The sequence below is a fragment of the Myotis nattereri genome, assembly GCF_964212035.1.
Source record: "Myotis nattereri genome assembly, chromosome: 21".
NCBI classification, from domain to species: Eukaryota; Metazoa; Chordata; class Mammalia; order Chiroptera; family Vespertilionidae; genus Myotis; species Myotis nattereri.
Window position 1 is genome coordinate 16,971,118 of NC_138097.1, and position 21,994 is coordinate 16,993,111.

At 57.9% G+C, this 21,994-nt stretch overlaps 2 protein-coding genes across 6 annotated transcripts in view; both read right to left on the minus strand.

Moving 5' to 3' along the window:
• Positions 1 to 4,158: 4,158 nt before the first annotated feature.
• On the minus strand, positions 4,159 to 7,742 carry LOC308535701 (uncharacterized protein). Of its 4 annotated transcripts, XM_081114683.1 has the most exons (4): positions 7,496 to 7,693; positions 5,809 to 5,961; positions 5,479 to 5,525; positions 4,159 to 4,857 (listed from the first exon to the last, which is right to left on the minus strand). In XM_081114683.1, exons 1-4 carry the CDS (start codon positions 7,575 to 7,577, stop codon positions 4,735 to 4,737), a joined length of 405 nt encoding a protein of 134 aa, XP_080970809.1. In that variant the 5' UTR covers positions 7,578 to 7,693; the 3' UTR covers positions 4,159 to 4,734. The 4 variants fall into 4 exon arrangements, 3 of the variants coding, with proteins under 3 accessions (XP_080970809.1, XP_080970810.1, XP_080970808.1); XR_013997292.1 differs by lacking the exon at positions 5,809 to 5,961 and having other exon boundaries at positions 5,388 to 5,525; positions 7,496 to 7,742; XM_081114684.1 differs by lacking the exon at positions 5,809 to 5,961.
• A 2,767-nt stretch (positions 7,743 to 10,509) lies between these two features.
• PCSK6 (proprotein convertase subtilisin/kexin type 6) overlaps positions 10,510 to 21,994 on the minus strand; it is a gene marked incomplete at its 5' end in the record, with an annotated part of 54,570 nt that continues 43,085 nt past the window's right edge. The window contains 9 exons of one of the 2 annotated variants that reach the window (XM_081114832.1): positions 10,510 to 11,533; positions 11,621 to 11,733; positions 11,998 to 12,127; positions 12,900 to 13,003; positions 13,452 to 13,539; positions 13,962 to 14,158; positions 15,328 to 15,430; positions 18,508 to 18,546; positions 19,200 to 19,376. In XM_081114832.1, the coding sequence (XP_080970958.1) occupies positions 11,436 to 11,533; positions 11,621 to 11,733; positions 11,998 to 12,127; positions 12,900 to 13,003; positions 13,452 to 13,539; positions 13,962 to 14,158; positions 15,328 to 15,430; positions 18,508 to 18,546; positions 19,200 to 19,376 (1,049 nt within the window). In that variant the 3' untranslated portion in view covers positions 10,510 to 11,435. The remainder of the gene's footprint in view (positions 11,534 to 11,620; positions 11,734 to 11,997; positions 12,128 to 12,899; positions 13,004 to 13,451; positions 13,540 to 13,961; positions 14,159 to 15,327; positions 15,431 to 18,507; positions 18,547 to 19,199; positions 19,377 to 21,994) is intronic. The other variant, XM_081114833.1, reaches the window with a different exon arrangement.

A 21,994-nucleotide genomic window follows, 5' to 3' on the forward strand; every position in this document is an offset into this window, starting at 1 on the left:
CGGCGTAGACGCCAGACACATCTCCCGGCATGCCCCGGGTCGACGCCGACACACTTCCCGGCGTGCCCTGCGACTGACGCAAGACACACTTCCCGGCATGCCCCGCTCGCGCTAGACTCCTTTCCCGGCGTGCACCGCGCCGACGTCGACACACTTCCGGTGTGCTCGCGCCCAACGCCAGGTACACATCCCAGCGTGCCCTGCGCCCTCCAACAGGCAGCGTTAATTGATTGGGCCCATTTTCGCGCTCGCCGCTCGGCGCCCAGGCCGAAACAATCGAAGAGCCAGGCTCCGGATCTCTTGCGGTTCCGAGGTCCTGGGGCTCCCGGGCTACGTCCCCGGTTCTGGTTGCGATCTTGGGGCGTCTCTGGAGTCTGGAGGGGCCCCATATTTGTATCCGCTGGTTAAGCAAAGTGTTAAGCACGCGAGTCTTTAAAAGGTTCCAGGAAGAGGACTGGCGAGAAATGAAGACTCAATGCACAGGGTGCCTCTCCCGGGAACGGGGTGCAGCCGGGTCTCTGGCGCCTGCGAAGGGCCTTCCTGGGACAACGGGCCACATGTGACCCCGTCAGAGGATTGGACCCTAGAGACGCTCAGCGTGAACTTCCGGATTTTGATGGTTGTGCAGGAGAAGGCCCTTGTTTATAGGAAATCGCCTCTGAAGTATTTGGGAGGGAAAAATAATTCAAATATTTCTGACGTCATAGGGTGTCAAATGGGTAATTTCAGATCGCTCATGAAGAGTTCTCTGTATTGATGACTTTTCTGTAGTTTGCTTTCTGATGCCTAAAAAAAAATCTTCATGCAATTCCAGAGGTGTCCACAAGACGGCGCCCTCAAGAAAACTGGTTTTATTTGTCATTTCGCTAGCTGGTTTTTTAAAAAAGGTTTTATGTTTTTGTATTTAGTATGTTACTGATCTCAGAGGGGAAGGAAGAGGGGCAGAGAGAAACACCAATGATGAGAGAGAATCATAGATCAGGTGCCTCATGTACCCCCTCACTGGGGATCGATACCACAACCCGGGCACGTGCCCTGACTGGGAATCAAACCCCACAACCTCCTGGTTCGTAAGTCGAAGCTTAACCACTGTGCCACACCGGCCGGATGGATGGTGTGTAGGTAGTTGTTTTAATGGTCTCCTCTGCAATCAAAGCTCAAAAGAACAGAGACAAAAAGGATGTTTGCCAGGCACTGGAGAATCTGGGGTCTCCGGGAGGGACTCTGCTCTCAAACCCTCACCCTCAGCTTGTGAACCTGCAGCCCTGAGCAGGCTGCCCCCCGGACTGGGTCCTCCCAAGACACTCATTTCTCTGTCTCCTGAGGTGCCTCCTCCTAGGCTTCCTGCCGCTGCCCCACTGACCTTCAGGCCATCCCCAACCGGAGCCCTGCAAGATGGGCACAGCGCCTGTGATTTTTGTTTTTTTTAATATGTATTTTTTATTGATTTCAGAGACGAAGAGAAAGGAATAGAGAAACATCCATGGTGAGAATCACTGATCAGCTGCCTCCTGCACTCCCAACCGGGGATGGAGCCCCCAACCCGGCTTCCTATTTCTCTGTACTAGTAACTTTGCTTTGTGATGACTAAAAAAAAAAAAAAAAAAATTAAACAAACCACATGCAATTCCAGAGATGTCCACAAGGCGGCGACCTCAAACCAAAAAACTGGTATCACCAGTTGTACCGGTTAATAATGCGGATTTTTTTCAATAGTCACTAGTAATGAATTAAAACTTCCCGCAAATGCTTTTTTTGGCACGACATTCGACATTCTTAGGCGTTACAATATGATGTTAACACCTTCAGAAAATTTGACCTGGGAAGTTTTGAACCTTGTTGTCAATACACAAAATAGCACACATGTCAAATCGCATATATATCAACACATGTGCACTCGTACTTGCCCTTTCACTTGCTGGGTTTTAAAAAAGGTTTTGTGCCGAAACCGGTTTGGCTCAGTGGATAGAGCGTCGGCCTGCGGACTGAAAGGTCCCAGGTTCGATTCCGGTCAAGGGCATGTACCTTGGTTGCGGGCATATCCCCAGTGGGAGATGTGCAGGAGGCGGCTGGTCGATGTTTCTCTCTCATCGATGTTTCTAACTCTCTATCCCTCTCCCTTCCTCTCTGTACAAAATCAATAAAATATATTTAAAAAAAAAGTTTTTGTATATGTTTTCCTAATATGTTATTGATCTCAGAGGGGAAGGGAGAGGGGCAGGGAGAAACACCAGTGAGGAGAGAGAACCATCAGTCGGGTGCCTCCTGCACACCCCGTATTGGGGATGGAGCCCACAACACGGGCACGTGCCCTGACTGGGAATCAAACCCCATGACCTCCTGGTTCATAAGTCGAAGCTTAACCACTGAGCCACACCGGCCGGATGGATAGTGTGTAGGTAGTTGTTTTAATGGTCTCCTCTGCAATCAAAGCTCAAAAGAACAGAGACAAAAAGTTGGTTTGCCAGGCACTGCAGGCTCCTGGGCCTCCAGGTGGGACTCTGCTCTCGAACCCTCACCCTCAGCCTGTGAACCTGCAGCCACGGGCAGGCTGCCCCCAGGACAGGGTCCTCCCAAGGCACTCATTTCTCTGACTCTGCCCAGGCTGCCTGTCGCTGCCCCACAGACCCGACAGGCCATCCCCAACCGTAGCCCTCCAGGCTGCACACACACGCCAATTTCTCTTTAAAAAAAAAAAATCTTTTGATTTCAGAGAGGAAGAGAGAGGGATAGACAAACATCCACGATGAGAATCACTGAGGGCTGCCTCCTTCACCCAACCCGGGATCGAGCCAGGAATGGAACCCGTGACCTCCCGGTTCATAGGTCAAAGCTCAACCACTGGGCCACACCGGCCCGGCCGCACCCATGTGTCATCGCTGTGCCCAGGAAGGAAACGGACGGCTTCGCTGTGGGCTGTTACCTCTGCTATTAACTTACGGTTAGCGCTGCATTCGCTCTGAGGGCGTCTTCCTCGGTGGGTGCTATGGGTTCATCCGAGGGGACCCACCAGGTCCCTACGTACATGTGCGCCGCTCGGCTTCCAGGTGAAAACAGTCGAAGAGCCAGGTTCCCGATCTCTTGTGGTTCCGAGGTCCTGGGGCGCCTGGGCTACGTCCCCAGGTCCTGGTTGCGATCCTGGGGGGTCTCTGGAGTGTGAGGGGCCCTGATTCTGGACATTTGTATCCGCTGGTTAAGCAAAGTGTTAAGCACTCGAGTCTTTAAAAGGTTCCAGGAAGAGGACTGGCGAGAAATACTCAATGCACAGGGTGCCTCTCCCGGGAACGGGGTGCAACGGGGTCTCCGGCCGCCTGCGAAGGGCCTTCCTGGGACAACGGGCCACATGTGACCCCGTCAGAGGATTGGATGGTGAAGACGCTCAGCGTGAACTTCCGGATTCTGATGGTTGTGCCGGAGGACCCCCTTGTTTATAGGAAATCGCCTCGGAAGTCTTTGGGAGGAAAAAAATTAAAATACTTGGTAGGTGGTAGGGTGTCACCTGGGTGATGTCAGATCGCTCATGAAGAGAGAGAGGTCTCTGTCTATACTTGTAACTTGTCTGTAGTTTGCATTGTGATGGGTTTAAAAAAATGTTTGAACCTCATGCAATTCCAGACATGTCCACAAGGCGGCGCCCTCAAACCAGAAAACTGGTTTTACCAGGTGTACCGGTTAACGATGCGGATTTTTTTCAAGTTTCTAGCAATGAATTAAAACTTCCCGCAAATGCTTTTTTGGCACGACATTTGATATTTTTAGGCGTAAAAATATCTATGATGTTAACACCTTCAGAAAATTTGACATACGAAGTTTTGAAGCTTGTCAATACAATAGCAAAAATATCAAATCGCATATATTTATATCAATGTATGTATACTGGTATTGCCATTTAGCTTGATGGGTTTTAAAAAAGGTTTTGTATTTTTTTTAATATGTTATTGATCTCATAGAGAGGAAGGGAGAGGGACAGAGATAGAAACATCAATGATGAGAGAGAACCATCCATTGGCTGCCTCCTGCACGCCCCACATTGGGGATGGAGCCCACAGCCTGGGCATCGAACCAGAGATCGAACCGTGACCTCCACCACTGAGCAACACCGGCCAGGCCGCACCCACGTGTAATCAGCGTGCCCAGGAAAGAAACACGCCTTCGCTGTGGGATGTTAGCTCTTTATTAACTTAGGGTTAGCACTGCATTTGTTCTGAGGGCGTCTTCCTCGCTGTCATGGGTTCCATCCACCCTGCGGGGGGCCCAGGTCCCAGGGACACGTGGGCTGCTGGATGGTCCGAGGGGGGAGCTGGACACAACGGAGATGTCCAAGCTCGAGAGAAAGTTTAAGGCAAAGGTTCCTCCCGTCCCGTGAGCAGATCTGTGCATTTCCTGGAAAAAAGAGGGGCTCCCGGTCCACAACCCCCCTCGGGTAGAACAGGAACAGGCAGCTGAGGACACGCCCACACAGGTTCAACAGGAGGAGGCCCACCCTGCCGTCTGAATACAGTCCGGGTGGAGGACATGGGCGGCTGGGTCCTTTGTCACACGTGGGGACGGCCCGTCCCACTGGCCTCTGAGGTAGACCTTGGAGATGCTGGAAGCACAGTGTTAAGGGACGGGCGAGGCCACGTGCTTGACGCTCCGCTTTGGTCGGCAGATTCGGTAAACGTGGGGGTTCCCAGGCAGGGCCCCAGGGGTTCCAATTGGGGTCCCCGGAAGGATGCGGTGGGCTGCGGAGTTCTAGGGGACGTCGCCGTAGGACACCGCTGGGGGCCACCACCCACGGCCGGCAGCAGAACTGAATGGAGAGCTTGCCCTCACACAGCCGCTGGGACTTCGCCATCTCGCAGAAGGTCTTGTCCGCTGGGGAGAAAAAAGGGAAGCCCAGTCAGATTGGGGGGCCGTGGGGTCCAGCCCCGTGGTGCGGGGTCCTAGGCCCCGCTCACCGTTGCTGCAGGTGTGGTTGGTGACCCACGAGGACCCCAGCTGTGCGAGGCCCGCTAGCAGCTCCAGCAGTGCTCGTTGCACCTGACCATAATTGAACCAGGACCTCCTGGTTCAGAGGTCGATGCTCTAACCACTGACCTAGACCGGCCAGGGCTGCAAATATATATATATATTTTTTTTCCCTGCCCTGCCTCCCCCGCCCCACCCCCATGCTTGTGTCCAAGACCCGACACTGAGCACCATCAGGCGGTCAGTGTGCGGGCAGTGGGGCTGCTGTCGCACTGGAATGGAACCCGGGAGCCACAGCCCGGCCCGCAGGTCACGAACAGCGCTTTGCAGGATTTGTGTTTAAAAGGTTCCCTTCTTTTCTTCTCCATAGCGGGTAAAACAGAATTAGAAGGGTTATGAGTTTTAAAAACAAAATGTGTATTTTTAAAATTGTAAACCTTTTCCAGTTCGTTCCCATGCACATTCCTCTGTCCTCAGGGTGTTAGGGCCCAGGCCGGGAAGGACTCACTGTCACAGGGCGGCTCCTACCTCAGGTAGGTCAGCGACTTGAGCGACGCCCGCGGGTCCAGGTCGCCCTGTGGAGGGAGAGCAGACACCCCCTGAGCCGCTGGGTACGGGGACGCCTCGGAGGAGGACCATCCTGCCCGTCCTTCCCGCTCCGGCGCCCGACGCGCTTCCCGGGAAGAAGCTGATGGAAGCACTGGGGCTTCTGCACCCTCCCCTCTCGGCCTAACAGCGTCTCCGCCCACAGCGCCGATGGCTTTAACCAGCGCATCAGACCCACAGCGAGCTGGCGAGCGGGCCTGACATGGCTCAGGGCCCTGCACTGTCTGGGAGGGTAGAGGTAACACTGGTCACCTTTCCACTGTGACAAATGTGAGCAGACGCCTGTGGTGGCGGCCGGAGGGAGGGGGCGGGCGGAGGTGGCAGAGGCGGGAACCGGGGCGTCTGTACTGGTGTCAGCAGCAGGAGTAGACACTTGGGTAGCACATCCGTGTGCGTCCCTAGGAGCTAGGAACAGAGCCAGCTGTTTAATAATTAACCCCCACTGCCCGCACACTGACCGCCTGATGGTGCTCTCAGTGTCGGGTCTTGGACACAAGCATGGCAGGGGGAGGAGGCAGGGCAGGGAAAAAAAAAATATATATATATATTTTGCAGCCCTGGCCGGTCTAGGTCAGTGGTTAGAGCATCGACCTCTGAACCAGGAGGTCCTGGTTCAGTTATGGTCAGGTGCCAGGAGAACTGCTGGAGCTGCTAGCGGGCCTCACGCAGCTGGGGTCCTCCTGCGTCAGGAAAAACGGAACGACCAGAAAGAGAGACAGAGCCCTGACCGGTGTGGCTCAGTGGATGGTGTGTCGGCCTGCGGACTGAAGGGTCCCAGGTTCGAATCCCGTCAAGGGCATGTACCTTGGTTGCAGGCACATCCCCAGTGGGGGGTGTGCAGGAGGCAGCTGATGGATGTTTCTCTCTCATCGATGTTTCTAACTCTATCCCTCTCCCTTCCTCTCTGTAAAAAATCAATAAAATATATTTAAAAAAATAAAAGAGAGACGGAGCGCACAGGAGTGAGAGGGAGCAATGAGGAGGGAAAACATAAAGGTGAGCGAGACAAGTCCTTTCCAGGAAAAGAAGACAAACTCAGATCCACCGGGAAGCACAGCAAATGCAGAGACCGGCCGACGCTCTAACCACTGAGCCACCCGGCCCGGGCCAGAGCACTTTCCTTTTCATGAAATTCCGTTTCCTCGGGGTCATTTCCAGGCTGACTGACCACAGTGCTCCCTGCCCCCGGGACATCGCCGCCATCTCTCAAGTCTGAAGGGGCCGGGGCGTTGAGGATGCTCATTGGGGTGCGGCCGTGGCCGGCAGGTGCACTCTAACCTTGACTGGGGGTGCAGCAGCTCCGGATCGGAACCGTTCAGTGTCGGCGCTGACCCGGGGGCTGTCTGATGAGAGACGGTCACCTGGTGACGTGTCTGCGTGAGGGGCCGGGGCCGCTGACGCTGCTGAGGAGGCGCCGGGGTGGGGGCGGGGCGTCCTTCACTTCACGGAGTTCGCTTCCTCCCTAATGGCCTCCCCCCCCGCGTGTGGCCAGAGCGCCCGCGGGTCTCGGGTTCGATCCCGGGCCCGGTCAGGGCGTGTGCGGGAGGCAAACAAGCGATGTGTCTCTCTCACATGCATGTGTCTCTCCCCCCCTCCCCGCTCTCTCTGAAAAAAGAAAAAGAAAAAAGAAAAGGACCAGCGCGCGCCCTGCCCTCCCTCTGACGCTATCACTTTAACGTGTTTCCTGGGAACCAGCCGCTCGCTTTGGAGCAGATGAGACTGAGAAACGGTCCCACGAGGCCGAGCCGATCACAGGACCATGGACACGGGTCGGGCAGCGATCCGAGTCCCCGTCCCCCGAGCCGGCCGTGCGCGGAGCCTCCGGGATGGTCCTCCGCCCCGACGGCCAGACTTGGGGCCGGGGCACAGCCCGCCCACTGCGGGGCCCCCACGGCCGGCCCGCGCCCGGCGCCAGCCCCCGGCCTCTCCCCCGGCTCACCCCGCAGGTCCAGCTCGCGGTCCCGCACGGCGTTGGTGTACTGCGCCGCCTGCTCCATCAGCTCCGCCGTCAGCTTCACCATCCTGCCGCCTCTCTGCTCCCGCCCCGCGGCGCCGGGTCTCCCGCCAGACAGACCGCCAGGCGTGGCTCAGGCCCGTCACCAGACACACTTCCCTCTGTAACCCGCGCTGGGCAGCAAACGACCACGACACGGTCTGCCCGCGCCCGCAAACTACCACTTCCGGGCGGCCCGAAATCCTTCTGACACACTTCCGGACTAGCCCCGACTAGACGCACCTCCCGGCATGCCTCGCGCCGCAGTCGTCACACTTCCCGGCGTACCTTACGACCGACGCAAAGACGCACTTCCCAGCATGCCCGGCGTACGCGCCAGACACATCTCCCGGCATGCCCCGGGTCGACGCCGACACACTTCCCGGCGTGCCCAGCGACTGACGCAAGACGCACTTCCCGGCATGCCCCGTGACTGACGCAAGACACACTTCCCGGCATGCCCCGCTCACCGCTAGACTCGCTTCCCGGCGTGCACCGCGCCGACGTCGACACACTTCCGGTGTGCTCGCGCCCAACGCCAGGTACACATCCCAGCGTGCCCTGCGCCCTCCAACAGGCAGCGTTAATTGATTGGGCCCATTTTCGCGCTCGCCGCTCGGCGCCCAGGCCGAAACAATCGAAGAGCCAGGCTCCGGATCTCTTGCGGTTCCGAGGTCCTGGGGCTCCCGGGCTACGTCCCCGGTTCTGGTTGCGATCTTGGGGCGTCTCTGGAGTCTGGAGGGGCCCCATATTTGTATCCGCTGGTTAAGCAAAGTGTTAAGCACGCGAGTCTTTAAAAGGTTCCAGGAAGAGGACTGGCGAGAAATGAAAACTCAATGCACAGGGTGCCTCTCCCGGGAACGGGGTGCAGCGGGGTCTCCGGCCGCCTGCGAAGGGCCTGCCTGGGACAACGGGCCACATGTGACCCTGTCAGAGGATTGGACCCTAGAGACGCTCAGCGTGAACTTCCGGATTCTGATGGTTGTGCAGGAAAAGGCCCTTGTTTATAGGAAATCGCCTCGGAAGTATTTGGGAAGGAAAATAAATTTAAAATACTTGGGAGGTGGTAGGGTGTCACCTGGGTGATGTCAGATCGCTCAGGGAGAGAGTTCTCTGTGCCAGTAACTTTTCTGAAGTTTGCATTGTGACGACCTAAAAATAAGTTTAAACCGCATGCAATTCCAGAGATGTCCACAAGGCGGCGCGCTCAGCCCACAAAACTGGTTTTGCTTGCCATTCCGCTAGCTGGGTTTTAAAAAAGGTTTTGTGGGGTTTTTTTTCTTATGTTATTGATCTCAGAAGGGAAGAGGGTCAGAGTGAAAACCAATTTTGAGAGAGAATCATAGATCAGCTGCCTCATGCACACCCCACACCCGAAATGGAGCCCCCAACCGGGGCATGTGCCTGACTGGGTTTCCAACCCCGGGACCTCCTGGTTCATAGGTCGACACTCAACCACTGAGCCGCACTGGCCGGAGTGTATTCTGTTGTTTTAATGGTCTCCTCTGCAATCAAAGCTCAAAAGAACGGAGACAAAAAAGGACGTTTTCCAGGCACTCGAGACTCCGGGAGGGACTCTGATCTCAAACCCTCACCCTCAGCCTGTGAACCGGCAGCCATGGGCAGGCTGCCCCCAGGACAGGGTCCTCCCAAAGCACTAATTTCTCTGCCTCCTGAGGTGCCTCCTCTAGGCTTCCTGCTGCAGCCCCACTGACCTGACAGGCCATCCCCAACCGGAGCCCTGCAAGCTGGACCCAGCTGGCACTGTTTTTTTCCTTTAAAAAAATTTTTTTTTAAATTTACTTCAGAGGGGAAGGGAGAGGGATAAACATCCACGATGAGAATCACTGATTAGCTGCCTCTTGCACCCCCAACCGGGAATCCAACTAGGAATCGGACCCTTGACCTCCCGGTTCATTGGTCAAAGCTCAACCACTGAGCCACACCGGCCAGGCAGCCGCACGTGTAATCGCTGTGCCCAGGAAAGAAACAGACGCCTTCGCTGTGGGCTGTTAACTGTTATTAACTTAGGGTTAACACTGCATTTGATCTGAGGGCGTCTTTCTTGGTGTCATGGGTTCGATTCACCCCTACGGGGCTGCGGGGGGACCCCCCACTGCCATACGCGCGAACGGATCTCTTGTGGTTCTGAGGTCTTGGGGCGCCCGGGCTACGTTCCCGATTCTGGTTGCGTACTTGGGGGGGGGGTCTCTGGAGTCTGGAGGGGCCCTGATTCTAGAAATCGCCTCCCAAGTATTTGGGAGGAAAAAAAATTAAAATGTTTGCGAGGTGGTAGGGTGTCACGTGGGTGATGTCAGATCGCTCAGGAAGAGTTCTCTGTACCAGTAACTTGTCTGTAGTTTGCATTGTGATGACTTAAAAAAAAAAATTTAAACCAACCACATGCAATTCCAGAGATGTCCACAAGGCGGCGCGCTCGGACCACAAAACTGGTTTTTACCAGGTGTACCGGTTAATAATGCGGATTTCTTTCAATAGTCACCAGTAATGACTTAAAACTTCCCGCAAATGCTCTTCTGGGCACGACATTCGACATTTTCAGGCCTAAAAATATCTATGATGCTAACACCTTCAGCAAACTGGACCTAGGAAGTTTTGAAGCTTGTTGTCAATACAACAACATAGCACGCATGTCACATCGCATACATGTCAACCCATGTGCTCTGGAACTCGCCATTCCGCTTGCTGGGTTTTAAAAGAAGGTTTTGTGGTTTTGTGGTTTAGAATGTTACTGCCCTCAGAGGGGGAGGGGGAGAGAGACATCAGTGATGAGAGTCATCGATGGGCTGCCTCCTGCACCCCCACACCCAAGGCCTGTGCCCTGACCGGGAATGGAACCCCGCGACCTCCTGGTTCACAGGTCGAGGCGCAACCACTGAGCCACAGCGGCCGGGCCGCACCCAGGTGTCATCGCTGTGCCCAGGAAGGAAACACACCTTCGCAGGGGGCTGTTAACTTCTTTATTAACTTAGGGTTAGCACTGCATTTGCTCTGAGGGCGTCTTCCTCGCTGTCATGGGTTCGATCCACCCTGCGGGGGGGGCCCAGGTCCCAGGGACACGTGGGCTGCTGGATGGTCCGAGGGGGGAGCTGGACACAACGGAGACGCCCAAGCTCGAGAGAGAGTTTAAGGCAAAGGTTCCTCCCGTCCCGGGAGCCGATCTGTGCATTTCCTGGGAAATAGAGGGGCCCCCTGTGTACCGGACCCCCCTCGGGGAGAACCGGAACAGGCAGCTGACGACCCGCCGGCCCCACACAGGTTTGGCAGCAGGAGCTCCCGCTGGCCCCGCGGGCTCGCCACCGGGGACCCTGCTCGGAAGACTCTGCGTTGGGAAAGGGGGACCCCGAGACCCGGGACGGGCAGCCCCTTCCCCTCGGGGCTGTGGGCTGACTTTCTGGGGCGTCGCGGCCATTTCAAAAGCCACGGGTGTTGCAGAAATAGACCCCCCCTCTGCCCCAGGGCCCCGAGTTCACGCCCCCAAACCGGCCTCCACGGCGGCCGGCTGAGGTTGACCTTGGAGATGCTCGAAGCCCGGCGAGAAGTGACGGGGAGGCCACGTGCGTGCCGTTCGCTTTGGTCTGAAGATTCAGTAAACGTGGGGGGTCCCAGGCAGGGCCCGGGGTGCCCATCGGGGTCCCCGGAGGGAGGCGGCCGGCGGGCGGAGTTGGAGGGGACGTTGCCGTAGGGACACCCCTGGGGGCCGCCACCCTCCAGGCCGGGCAGCGCGCCCTGCAGGCCCTGGCCCCGCGGGAGGTGAGGCTGTCAGAGGCGGGCGCTGCCCCAGAAACGGGCTCTGGCCCTCCGTCTGCAGGCGGGCGGGCGGTCGGACGGACGGACGGACGGACGGGAGCGGCCGGCCCTGCCCCTACCCGGCCCGCAGGCACGTGCGGCAGCAGAACTGAATGAAGAGCTTGCGCTCACACAGCCGCTGGGACTTCACCATCTCGCAGAAGGTCTCGTCCGCTGGGGAGAGAGGAGGGGGGGCCTGGTCAGACTCGGGGGGCCGTGGGGGGCCCTGCCCCGCGGTGCCCGGTCCCAGGCCCCGCTCACCGTTGCTGCAGGTGTGGTTGGCGACGCACGAGGCGCCCAGCTGCGTGAGGCCCGCTTTGCAGCGGCTGCAGTTCCGGCTGGAGCCCTCGCAGCTCAGGCAGTTCTCGTCGCACCTGTCGGGGGACACGGAGGGGACACGGAGGGGACAGGGGTTCCCGTGGCCGGGTGGGGACCGGGCCGGCCGCTCCAGGAGGTCCCGGATCCAGTCCCCGTCGGGGCACAGGCCCGGGGTGCGGGCCTGATCCCCAGTGCGGGCCGTGCAGGAGGCAGCCCATCCATGATTCTCTCCTCCCTGACGTTTCTCTCCCTCTCCCTCTCCCGTCCTCCCTGAAATCAATAAAAATAAATAAAAAGACGGCGGGCGGGCGGGCACGTACCTCCGGCAGACTCGGTGCGGCAGCCCGGGCATGGCCTCGGGGTAGAAGCCCTCGCCGCAGGCGGGCACACACTTCCAGTCCTGGAAGTGGAGGTTGCTGGCGCAGTGGATGCATTCCTCCCTGCTGGGGCCTGGGGGGGAGACGGGGGGAGAAGGAGCCGACATCAGGGACAGCCCCCCACCTCCCACCCCGCCCGCAGCCGCCTGAGAGCCGGGGTCCTGGCCCAGCCACCCGAGGCCACGACCCAGCCAGGTCCCAGGTGCCCACCGTGTGCCCGCGCCGGGCCCTCCCCATCCTCACCCTCTAGGGGGCAGCACACCCATTTCACAGATGGACACACGGAGGCCTGAGCCAAGCTCAGCACAGCTCCCCACAGCCCCAGGAAGCTCAGGAGCCACCCCACCCCCCCCCCCGAAAAAAAGAAAAAGAGAGAAAAAAAGAAAAAAGAAAGGAAAAAAAGGAACAAAAAAAACAAACAAAAAATATATATTTTAAAAAAGGAAATAAAAAATGGACAAAAGTTCGTGGGCCCTGATTCCAAATGCTTCCTTTCCCAGCAGGCCCTGCTCCTGCGAGAGAGCCGCCCCTGTCTGGCTCCGCCCACGTGAAATGGGGCTGGACCCCAATCGAACCCTGACCTCCTGGTTCACGGGGCGGGGCTCTAACCACCTAGCCACACCGGCCGGGTCCCACAATCTTGGCGTCTTCCCCAATTCCAGCCTCACGCCTATCAACTGTAGCCCACCCCCCATCTTGGTATTTGATGCCACCAACCTCACAGCCGCCGGGAGGTCCTAAGGCTTCCTCAGGCCCCAGAGAGGGGAGCCGCCCACCCACCGGGGAACCGGGGTTCCAGGACTGCGGGCCCCATGCCCGCCGGCGCTGGCCGGCCGTGCACTCACCCACGCAGGTCTTGCAGGTGGGGTGGCACTGCCCGCACCGGACCAGCTCCGAGTCGAAGTAGGTCCCCGGCTCGCAGTCGGGAATGCAGCTGCCCCGAGCGAGGCTGTCGGTGGGAAGAAGAAAAGGCGGTTAAAAGCCATTGCGCATGTATTGATTTCGGAAAGGAAGAGAGAGGGAGTGAGAGAAGCATCCATGATGAGAGAGAATCATAGATCGGCCGCCTCCTGCACACCCCCAACTGGGGACCGAGCCCGCAACCCGGGCCTGTGCCCTGACCAGGATTCGAACTCGGGACCTCCTGGTTCACAGGTAGATGCTGAACCCCTGAGCCACGCCGGCCGGGCCCCAGTAAAATGTGTTTAGAGGAGACGTGTGTGGAGCTGAGAGGAGAGAGAAGACCAGAGCGTGATGTGGACAGACGCTAAACCTTGACCCTGCAGATGTAGCTTTCAGTAAAACCTGGCAAAGACACGGCGATTCAAGTATAAATGTGAAAAGGAAAAGAAAAGCAGGAACAGGTGGCCGTGCGGAGGGGGGAGAAGGGGTCCCACCTGAACCCCTCCTTGCAGACGGTGCATTTCTCGGGGTCGTCGACGCACTTCTGACAGCTGGGGTGGCACTTCAGGCATTTTCTCTGGCCTGGAGAAAAGGAGGGGGGCGGGGGGAGAATGGACGTGATCCAATCCGGACCAGCGAGCCCGCGGGCGTGGGAAATTCACCCCAGAGAGGGGACCCCCTGCCCAGCCCAGTGAGGCGGCCGACTCGTCATTTCTATGCCCAGCGAAGCCACATGCACTGTTTTTTCTTAATCTATTCTTTTATTTTTAAATATATTTTTATTGATTTCAGAGAGGAAGGAAGGGAGAGGGTGAGAGAGAGAGAAACATCAATGAGGGGAGAGAATCCTGGATCGGCTGCCTCCTGCACGCCCCCTACCGGATGGGGATGGAGCCTGCAACCCGGGCATGTGCCCTGACGGGGAATCGAACCGGGACCTCCTGGTTCATACTAGTAGGTCGACGCCCTAACCACTGAGCAACACTGGCTGGGGCCGCACTTACTGTCCGACGCGTAGAACCCGGCGGGGCAGGGGTTCACGCAGGTGCTCGTCTCCTGGTGGTGGAAGAAGCCGCGGCGGCAGGACAGGCACTGGGTGGGGCTCCGGCCTGAGCAGGTCTCACAGCCCCTGTGGCACCGGCGGCAGCGTCTGGCGGCCGCGTCCCCGAAGTAGCCCAGGGGGCACTCGCTCACGCACTTCCTGCCGGAGCCAGAGCAGAGGGCACCTTCTCCCTCAGCCACGCCCGCGCTCTCCACCCGCAGCCCAAGTCCCACGGCCAAGGCCCCGCCCAGGAAGGGCCTGAGCGGCAGGGACCTCAGCTGCCCCCCGAAACCCCCAGCCCCCCAGGAAACAAAGCCCCGGGGGAGAAGGTTAAACCGTGAATGCCCGTTGTCCTTCTTGTTCTTCTAAATAATACATTTTTATTGATTTCAGAGAGGAAGGGAGAGGGAGAGAGAGAGAAACATCCATGAGGAGAGAGAATCATGGATCGGCTGCCTCCTGCACGGCCCCCACTGGATGGGGATGGAGCCTGCCACCCGGGCGTGTGCCCTGAGCGGGAATCAAACCGGGACTTCCCCGGTTCATAGGTCGAGGCTCAACCACTGAGCCACACTGTCCAGGCATCACCAGGATTCTTTTTAAACTAGTGGCCCGGTGCACAAAATTTGTGCACTCAGGGGAGGGGGTCTCCCAGCCTGGCCTGTGCCCTGTCACAGTGCGGGAGCCTCTTGATTCATCGCCCCAAAGAGGTAGGCCCCGCCCACCCATCTGGGGCTCCTCGATGGATTGCCCCAAAGAAGTAGGGCGGAGCCAGTGGAGGACTGGGGAGCACAGGTGCATGGAGAGGCCTCCGCCGTGCCCCGCCCCCGTCCCAGACGCTGAAAGTTCCCGCCCACCTGTGCCTGCAGCACATGCAGCCTGCTGATTGGTCGTTATGTGTGAGGGCATTCCGACCAATTTGCATATAACCCTATTATTAGTATAGATTTTTGATGTTTTTATTTTTTTTACATGGATTTTTTTCCTTATACATTTTCTTTTTCACTCGAATTTTTAAGTAGGGTGCTGGGTGTGTGTGTGTGTGTGTGTGTGTGTGTGTGTGTGTGTGGAGGGGCTGAGAACACAGCTCAAAACAGACCCCTTTTGCCCTGTCTGGTGTTGCTCAGTGGTTAGAGTCGGTCCAAGCACCGAAGGGCCTCAGGTTTGATTCCCGGTCCCGGTCGAGGTGCATTTGGGAGGTAACCAATCGATGTGTCTCTCTCCCCCCCCTCCCTCCCACTCTCTCTAGAAATCAATGGAAAAATACCCTTGGGAGGATTAACATAAAACAGCAAAGCCAGTTCCTGTGGGACCCCGCCCGCCCTTACCTGCCGGTCTTGGCGCTGCCCAGGCTGAAGTGCACACAGTTGAGGCACTGATCCGCGCCGGGGCCGTCACAGCCCTGGTCCCCACACTCCGGGTGGCACATGCCTGCAAGAGACAAGCCCTGCCTTTCACCCACGCACACACCGGCTCCGTCCACGCCCGTCCCCCAGGAGTGCGGTGGGCCTGAGGGGCTGCGCTGTGAGGGGCAGGAAGAGAATGTTGGGGACCAGCTGTCACTGTAAGGAATATGAATCACGCTCTGTGACCCATGGCTGTGCTGTTCTGATTAAAAAGGCACCTTCTGGCCTGGCTCGGAGCTGCACGTGGGCCCCGGGAGCTCCCCTGGAAATGGGGCCTCTCCTCCCCACTGGGAGCTGCCGGTGATCATGGAAAGATGAACAGCTTTACTGTGGAAACCAGAGCACCAGCCCTTTGAGGACCCCCAGCCACTGCACACCCACAGGCCTTTGCAAACCCCCAGCCTTTGCATATTCACAGGCCTTTGCAGACCCCCAGCCTTTGCATACCCACAGGCCTTCGAAGACCCCCAGCCTTTGCATACCCACAGGGCTTTGCAAATCTCCAGCCTTTGCACACCCACAGGCCTTCGAAGACCCCCAGCCTTTGCATACCCACAGGCCTTTGCAGACCCCCAGCCTTTGCACACCCACAGGCCTTCGAAGACCCCCAGCCTTTGCACACCCACAGGCCTTTGTAAATCTCCAGCCCGCTCACCTGTAAACTGCCCATCTGGCATCACCCTTCTGCCGACTTCCCATGTAACCTTTGTCCTTCTACCCACCATCAGCAGCTGGCTTATGGGGGGGGGTGCAGAGCAGATGTTTGTGGGTGCCCTGTGGCTCCCCCCACGCTGCCAGCAGGATCGGAATCAACGCTCAGGTAGGATTCCACCCTGTCTCTGCTGAATGGGCTCAGGGAGTGACAGGCAGCCAGGACCCCGTGGTTGTCGGGCTGCAAGCGGATCGCCTCTCCCTCCCTCAGGCTGGCGTGGGGCATGTCCCCACGTGGCCTCTCCCCGGGACCCCAGGGCCTCAGCGTGCCTGCGCCCACCCTGAGCTGCGCCTCCTGCTCTAGAAGAGGCCAGGGAAGCCCCGTCTGCCCAGGGAGGGCCCGGGGCCGTTCTGAAGGCGTTGGCGTCTTTAGGAAGAAAAGGAAAACAGCCTCCTGTCAGGTCTGCGTTCGGGAGGGGGGCGGTGGGAGGGCTCCCGGCCAGCAGCACAGCAGCACAGGGGATGGAGGGGAGGACAAAGGCCTATTCTCCGGGCACAATGGGGCTTTGCTGGCGCACAAAGCCCGCTCCTCCCCTCCCCACCGGGCCTCGGGCCGCCCGCTGGGCAGGTTCATTCTGCTTCCCTCCCGGAGGGTTGGATGTTGTTGGCGTTTCCAACGTTGGCACTGGGGGGGTCCCCTTTCTAGGGGGCGGACCCCTGTCTAAGGGGTGTTTGTCCCGGGGACGATCACAGCACAGGACATAGACACCCCCTCCCCGACCTGCCTCCTTCCCTGACCCTCCCCTAACGCCAGGCTATTTGCAATGCAAGGTCCATGCCCATCTGATCGGACTCCTGTCCACTCTAGTCCAGCCCATTCCTGGGGAAATCCTCCGAAACCCAGCTCCCTCGCACTGTTTTGGCTGAAAACACACTGAACTTGGCCACCCGGCTGCCCCCTCCCCAGCCCGGACATGGCCCTGGGGACACCCGGCCTCGCTAGGAGCCCAGGGTGTCACCAGGCCGGTCTTCCTTGGATTGGCTGCCTCCTGCACACCCTGCACTGGGGATTGAGCCCGAAACCCGGGCACGTGCCCTGATTGGGAATCGAACCAACCGTGACCTCCTGGTTCCTCGGTCGACGCTCAACCACTGAGCCACACTGGCCAGGCCTTCTCTCCCTCGTCCTCCTCCAAGCCCCTCCCCTTTGCCCTCCACACCATGAAACCCTCCCTGGCTCTTGTAGCCACTACTGGCCCACCTGTCCCTCTGGCCCGAGAACTCGGGGGCTTCTGAGCCTCAGAAACACGCCCTCCCCCCCACAGACCCTCACCCCCACCCCCCACCCCTCCATCCATCTAGACTTGGGCTGCAGACCAGTCTTATATGGGGAGATTCCCGGGTGGTGGAAGGTTAGAGTCGGGAGCAGATTTTATGGGGGAAAAGAAAGCGTTCATTTATGAATTATGACTGAATCTGATTTATAAATCACAGCGCCGATCAGCCCATTTATAATTCAACGGTCCGTGTTAAAGGAAATTTGAACGGAATCGCCCATCGTTTATGCTCGCGATGCTGGGGGTGGGGAGGCTCCATGGTGTCACTGCCCGACCCCCTGATCCCCGAAGCGATGACCTAGCTCAGAGCATCAAGGGTGTCGGAGAGCACCCTCCACGCGTCTGGCAGCTGGAGGACTGAGCGCAGGAAACTATGCCCAACCAGAAGCTCAGTTTCTCGCCCATCGCTGTGGGATGGTTCGGGGGAAGGAACGGCTTGCTGCGTAGCCTGCTGATCACAGGGGCAGGGTCTGAGGCCCTCGCCCTGTGGCTGGGGAGCCGGCTGAGCCGGACGGGCCGCCCGGCAACGAATGACATAGCTGGGCCCGGCCGGCGTGGCTCCGTGGTTGAGCGTCAACCTGTGAACCAGGAGGTCACGGGTCGATTCCCGGTCGGGGCACAGGCCCGGGTTGTGGGCTCCATCCCCAGTGGGGGGAGTGCAGGAGGCAGCCGATGGACATTTCGCTCTCAAATTGATGTTTCTCTCTCTCTCTCTCTCTCTCTCTCTCCCTTCTTCTCTCTCTAAAAAATCAATTTAAAAATCTTTGGGAGGGAATCCTTACAGTGAGGCACCTTTACTTTCTGGGCGACGCTGCAGCCGCTTTGTTGGCCTGGAAACCCAGTCATGGGTCTCTCTGGCAGCCCCTGTGGCCGGTCCACATCTCTGCGTGGCTGTGCCCGTTCGACCGCACCCGCCTGGGCCCCCCGAGGACCCGGGTCCTGGCCACGGGGTCGGAGGGTGGGTGGGTTTGAGTGGGTCAGGCCGTGAGATGGGAGCCCGGGGCGGAGGCCCCTGCACCACAGGACGGGTCCGGTTCTGGTTGGGCATAGAGAGGACCCTCGATTTCCCAGCCTGGGGCGAGGGGACATACTTACGAGCTGGACGCATACTTACTGGTCTGAGAAACGCTAGGAGGGCCCTGGGAGGACCGAGCTGTGTGAGTGCAAATCAGCAGCGTTACTGCGGCTCCCAGACGCGGAGCAGCCCCCGTCCTGACCCCCCTGTCAGCCAGGAGGAGCCCCACGATTTTTTAAAAGTATATTTTAAAAATTGATTTCAGAGAGGAAGGCAGAGAGAGGGAGAGAGAAACATCCATGATGAGAGAGAATCATGGATCGGCCGCCTCCAGCATGCCCCCTACAGGGGATCGAGCCCGCAACCCGGGTACGTGCCCTGACCGGGAATCGAACCCTGACCTCCTGGTTCATGAGTTGGTGCTCAACCCCTGAGCCACACCAGCCAGGCCAGCCCCACGATTTCAGAGTGGAAAACCAGCCCTATCTGGTGTGGCTCAGTGGATAGAGCATCGGCCTGCAGAACAAAGGGTCCCGGGTTCGATTCCGGTCAAGGGCATGTACCTCGGTGGCAGGCTCCTGCCTGGCCCGGGCCCTGGTCGGGGAGCGTGCAGGAGGCAACCCCTCGATGTGTCTCTCTCACATCCATGTTTCTCTCCATCTCTCCCGCTCTCCATAAAGGTCAATGGGAAAATATCCTCCCTCAGGGGGAGGATTCACAAAACAAAGCAACAAGAAAGAAAACAGGGGAAAACCAGTCCCCGCAAGAGGCAGGCCGTGCCCCTGGATTACCTGTGTAGTCCTCCTCGTCCTCCGGGCCCTCGGCCGGGGCGGGCGGCCGGGCGGCCTTGGGCTCCAGCGCGGGCGTGGACAGCTCCAGCACGCGGGCGCGGGCCTGGTGCGCGCTGAAGGTGTGGTAGGGGTGCTCGGCCGTGCCGTACAGGATGAGGCTCCACTCCTTCAGCTTCCCTGCAAGGCACCCAGCCCCCGCGTCAGGAGCCCTCCCACGGCACCCTCTCCCGCTGGGCCGGCCCTGGAGGGTGGAGGTCTGTGAGTTTTGAAAAAACCCCACTCCTGAGCTAATACTTCTTAGGATACAGCCTCCCAAAGGGTGGTTTTAAAGGTATGTTTATTATTGATTTCAGAGACGATGGGAGAGAGGGAGAGAGAGGGACAGAGAGAAACATCCGTGAGGAGAGAGAATCATGGACCGGCTGCCACCTGCACGCCCCCTCCTGGGCATCGAGCCCGCAACCTGGGCCTGTGCCCTGACTGGGACTCGAACCGTGACCTCCTGGTGCCCGTGACCTCCACGGAGCCACCCCGGCCGGGCTGTGCCTTCCATTTGTGAGCGAGGAAGGGAGAGGGAGAGAAAGGCCCAGGAAAAATCAAGGAATCTGTTTCAGGCGTATGCCCCAGCGGACGCTTCTCCCTGCCATGAACCCGATTTACCGAGTTTACCGCCGAGGTTCGGGCGGAAGGGATGAAAATGGCTCCGTCTACTTATAAAAACATAAAAACGTACAAGCACGCTTTGAAAGAGCGGGTTTTAGGGCCCGGGCGCTGCATTTCCATAGAGCCGTTCTACGACAGACTGTAAAAACACACACACACACACACAGAGAAATGCCACCCTCTCCCCAAGGCATTTAACACATAGTTAAAAATACACAGGCGGCCCCAGCCGGTGTGGCTCAGTGGATAGAGCGTAGGCCCTCGGATGGAGGGGTCCCGGGTTCGATTCCGGTCAAGGGCACGTACCCCGGCTGCAGGCTCCATTCCCGGGCCCTGGCTGGGGTACATTTCAAGGCCACCCATCCATGTGTTTCTCTCACATCGATGTTTCCCTCTCTCTCCCCTCCCTCCCTCTAAAAATCAATGGGAAAGATCCTTGGGATTAACAACAACAATAATAAAACGATAGTAAATAAGCAAAGGAAATAAATCACAGGGGTCAAATAGTAGACAAAAACCACCTTCCCAGGAGCCAGGACGCATCAAGGGTTATCGCGTCCGTATGGCACCTGGAGGGGCTCATTAGGAAAAGTGCCCACCCTCGTTCGAAGGATCACACGACATAAATGAGGGGAAAAAAACACCATTTTTCCAACTGGCACCGGCGAAGGCACATGCCGGCCCCACGCCCCGAGCGAGACGCTGTGGTCTCCGCCTCTTATTTGACTTCTCGGTCACGTGTCTCCCGGTGAACAAACCCTAAGGAAATAACTTTAAACTTAGGAGAGATCTCTCTGCCTGAAGCTGACTCCTTGTACCGGCCACAGCCCAGAAAGCCACGGGCGTGTCCGACGACGACAGAGGAGGCTGAAAGGAATGGTGGCATTTCTCCCGGGCGACGTCTGATACAATCCGCACTCGGCTTACGATGGCATTAAAGGCTGCCTGCTGTGCCCAGAGCAGAGATAAGTCAAGAGGGACGCGCAGAGCTCTGTAAGATGTCACGTGGACGTATCGACATCTTTTGGGAGGTGATACATTTCTGTCTTTTTATTACCGATTTTGAGAGAGAGAGAGAGAGGAAGGGGGAGGGAGAGAGAGCGAAACATCAATCGGCTGCCTCCTTCACACCCCCCTACCGGGGATCAAACCGGAAACCTGGGCGTGTGCCCTTGACCGGGAATCGAACCGGCGGCCTGTTGGTGCCTGGGATGACGCCCAACCCACTGAGCCACACAGGCCAGGGACCATTCGAGTGACAGGAGTGGTTGAGCATCGACCTAGGAGCCAGGAGGGCACCTTCGATTCCCAGTCAGGGCACGTGTCCATGAGGGGGCGTGCGGGAGGCCGCCGATCCATGATTCTCCTGTCATCATTGATGTTTTCTATCTTTCCCTCCCTCTCCCTTCCTCTCTGAAGTCAATAAAACTACATTAAAAATAAATAAAAAGTAGAAGGAAGGCCAAGAGCCCTGGCTGGGCAGCTCAGAGAGTTAGAGCATCGTCCCTAAACGCCAAGGGACGTTTGATCCTGGGTCAGGGCACTTACGCTGAATGCATAAATAAGTGGAACAAATCAATGCTCCTCCCCTCCCCTCCTCTTTAAAATCAATAAAAAGCTGTACGTGTCCCAGCCAGTTTGGCTCAGTGGCTAGAGCAGCCGTGGGCAAACTACGGCCCGCGGGCCGGATCCGGCCCGTTGGAAATGAATAAAACTGAAAAAAAAAAAGAAGACCGTACCCTTTTATGTAATGATGTTTACTTTGAATTGATATTAGTTCACACAAACACTCCATCCATGCTTTTGTTCCGGCCCTCCGGTCCAGTGTAAGAACCCATTGTGGCCCTCGAGTCAAAAAGTTTGCCCACCCCTGGGATAGAGTGTTGGCCTGCGGACTGAAGGGTCCCAGGTTCGATTCCCCATCAGGGCACAGGCCCGGGTCGCGGGCTCGATCCCCAGCAGGGGGTGTGCAGGAGGCAGCCGATCCATGATTCTCTCTCATCATGGATGTTTCTCTCTCTCTCTCTCCCTCTCCCTTCCTCTCTGACATCAATAAAAAAAATATTTTAAAAAAATAAAACAGAAAGAAGGGAGGCAAAGAGTCCGATGGACGGAAACACTGCGGGGTCCTG

What these genes read in the sequence shown, in the direction of transcription:
- LOC308535701 (XM_081114682.1), bottom strand. Translation starts at nt 7,577, where the DNA reads ATGGTGAAGCTGACGGCGGAGCTGATGGAGCAGGCGGCGCAGTACACC. An exon ending in CCGCGAGCTGGACCTGCGGG is followed by an intron (nt 4,858 to 7,495) that starts GTGAGCCGGGGG and finishes TTTTCTCCCCAG; the next exon opens with CGGACAAGACCTTCTGCGAG.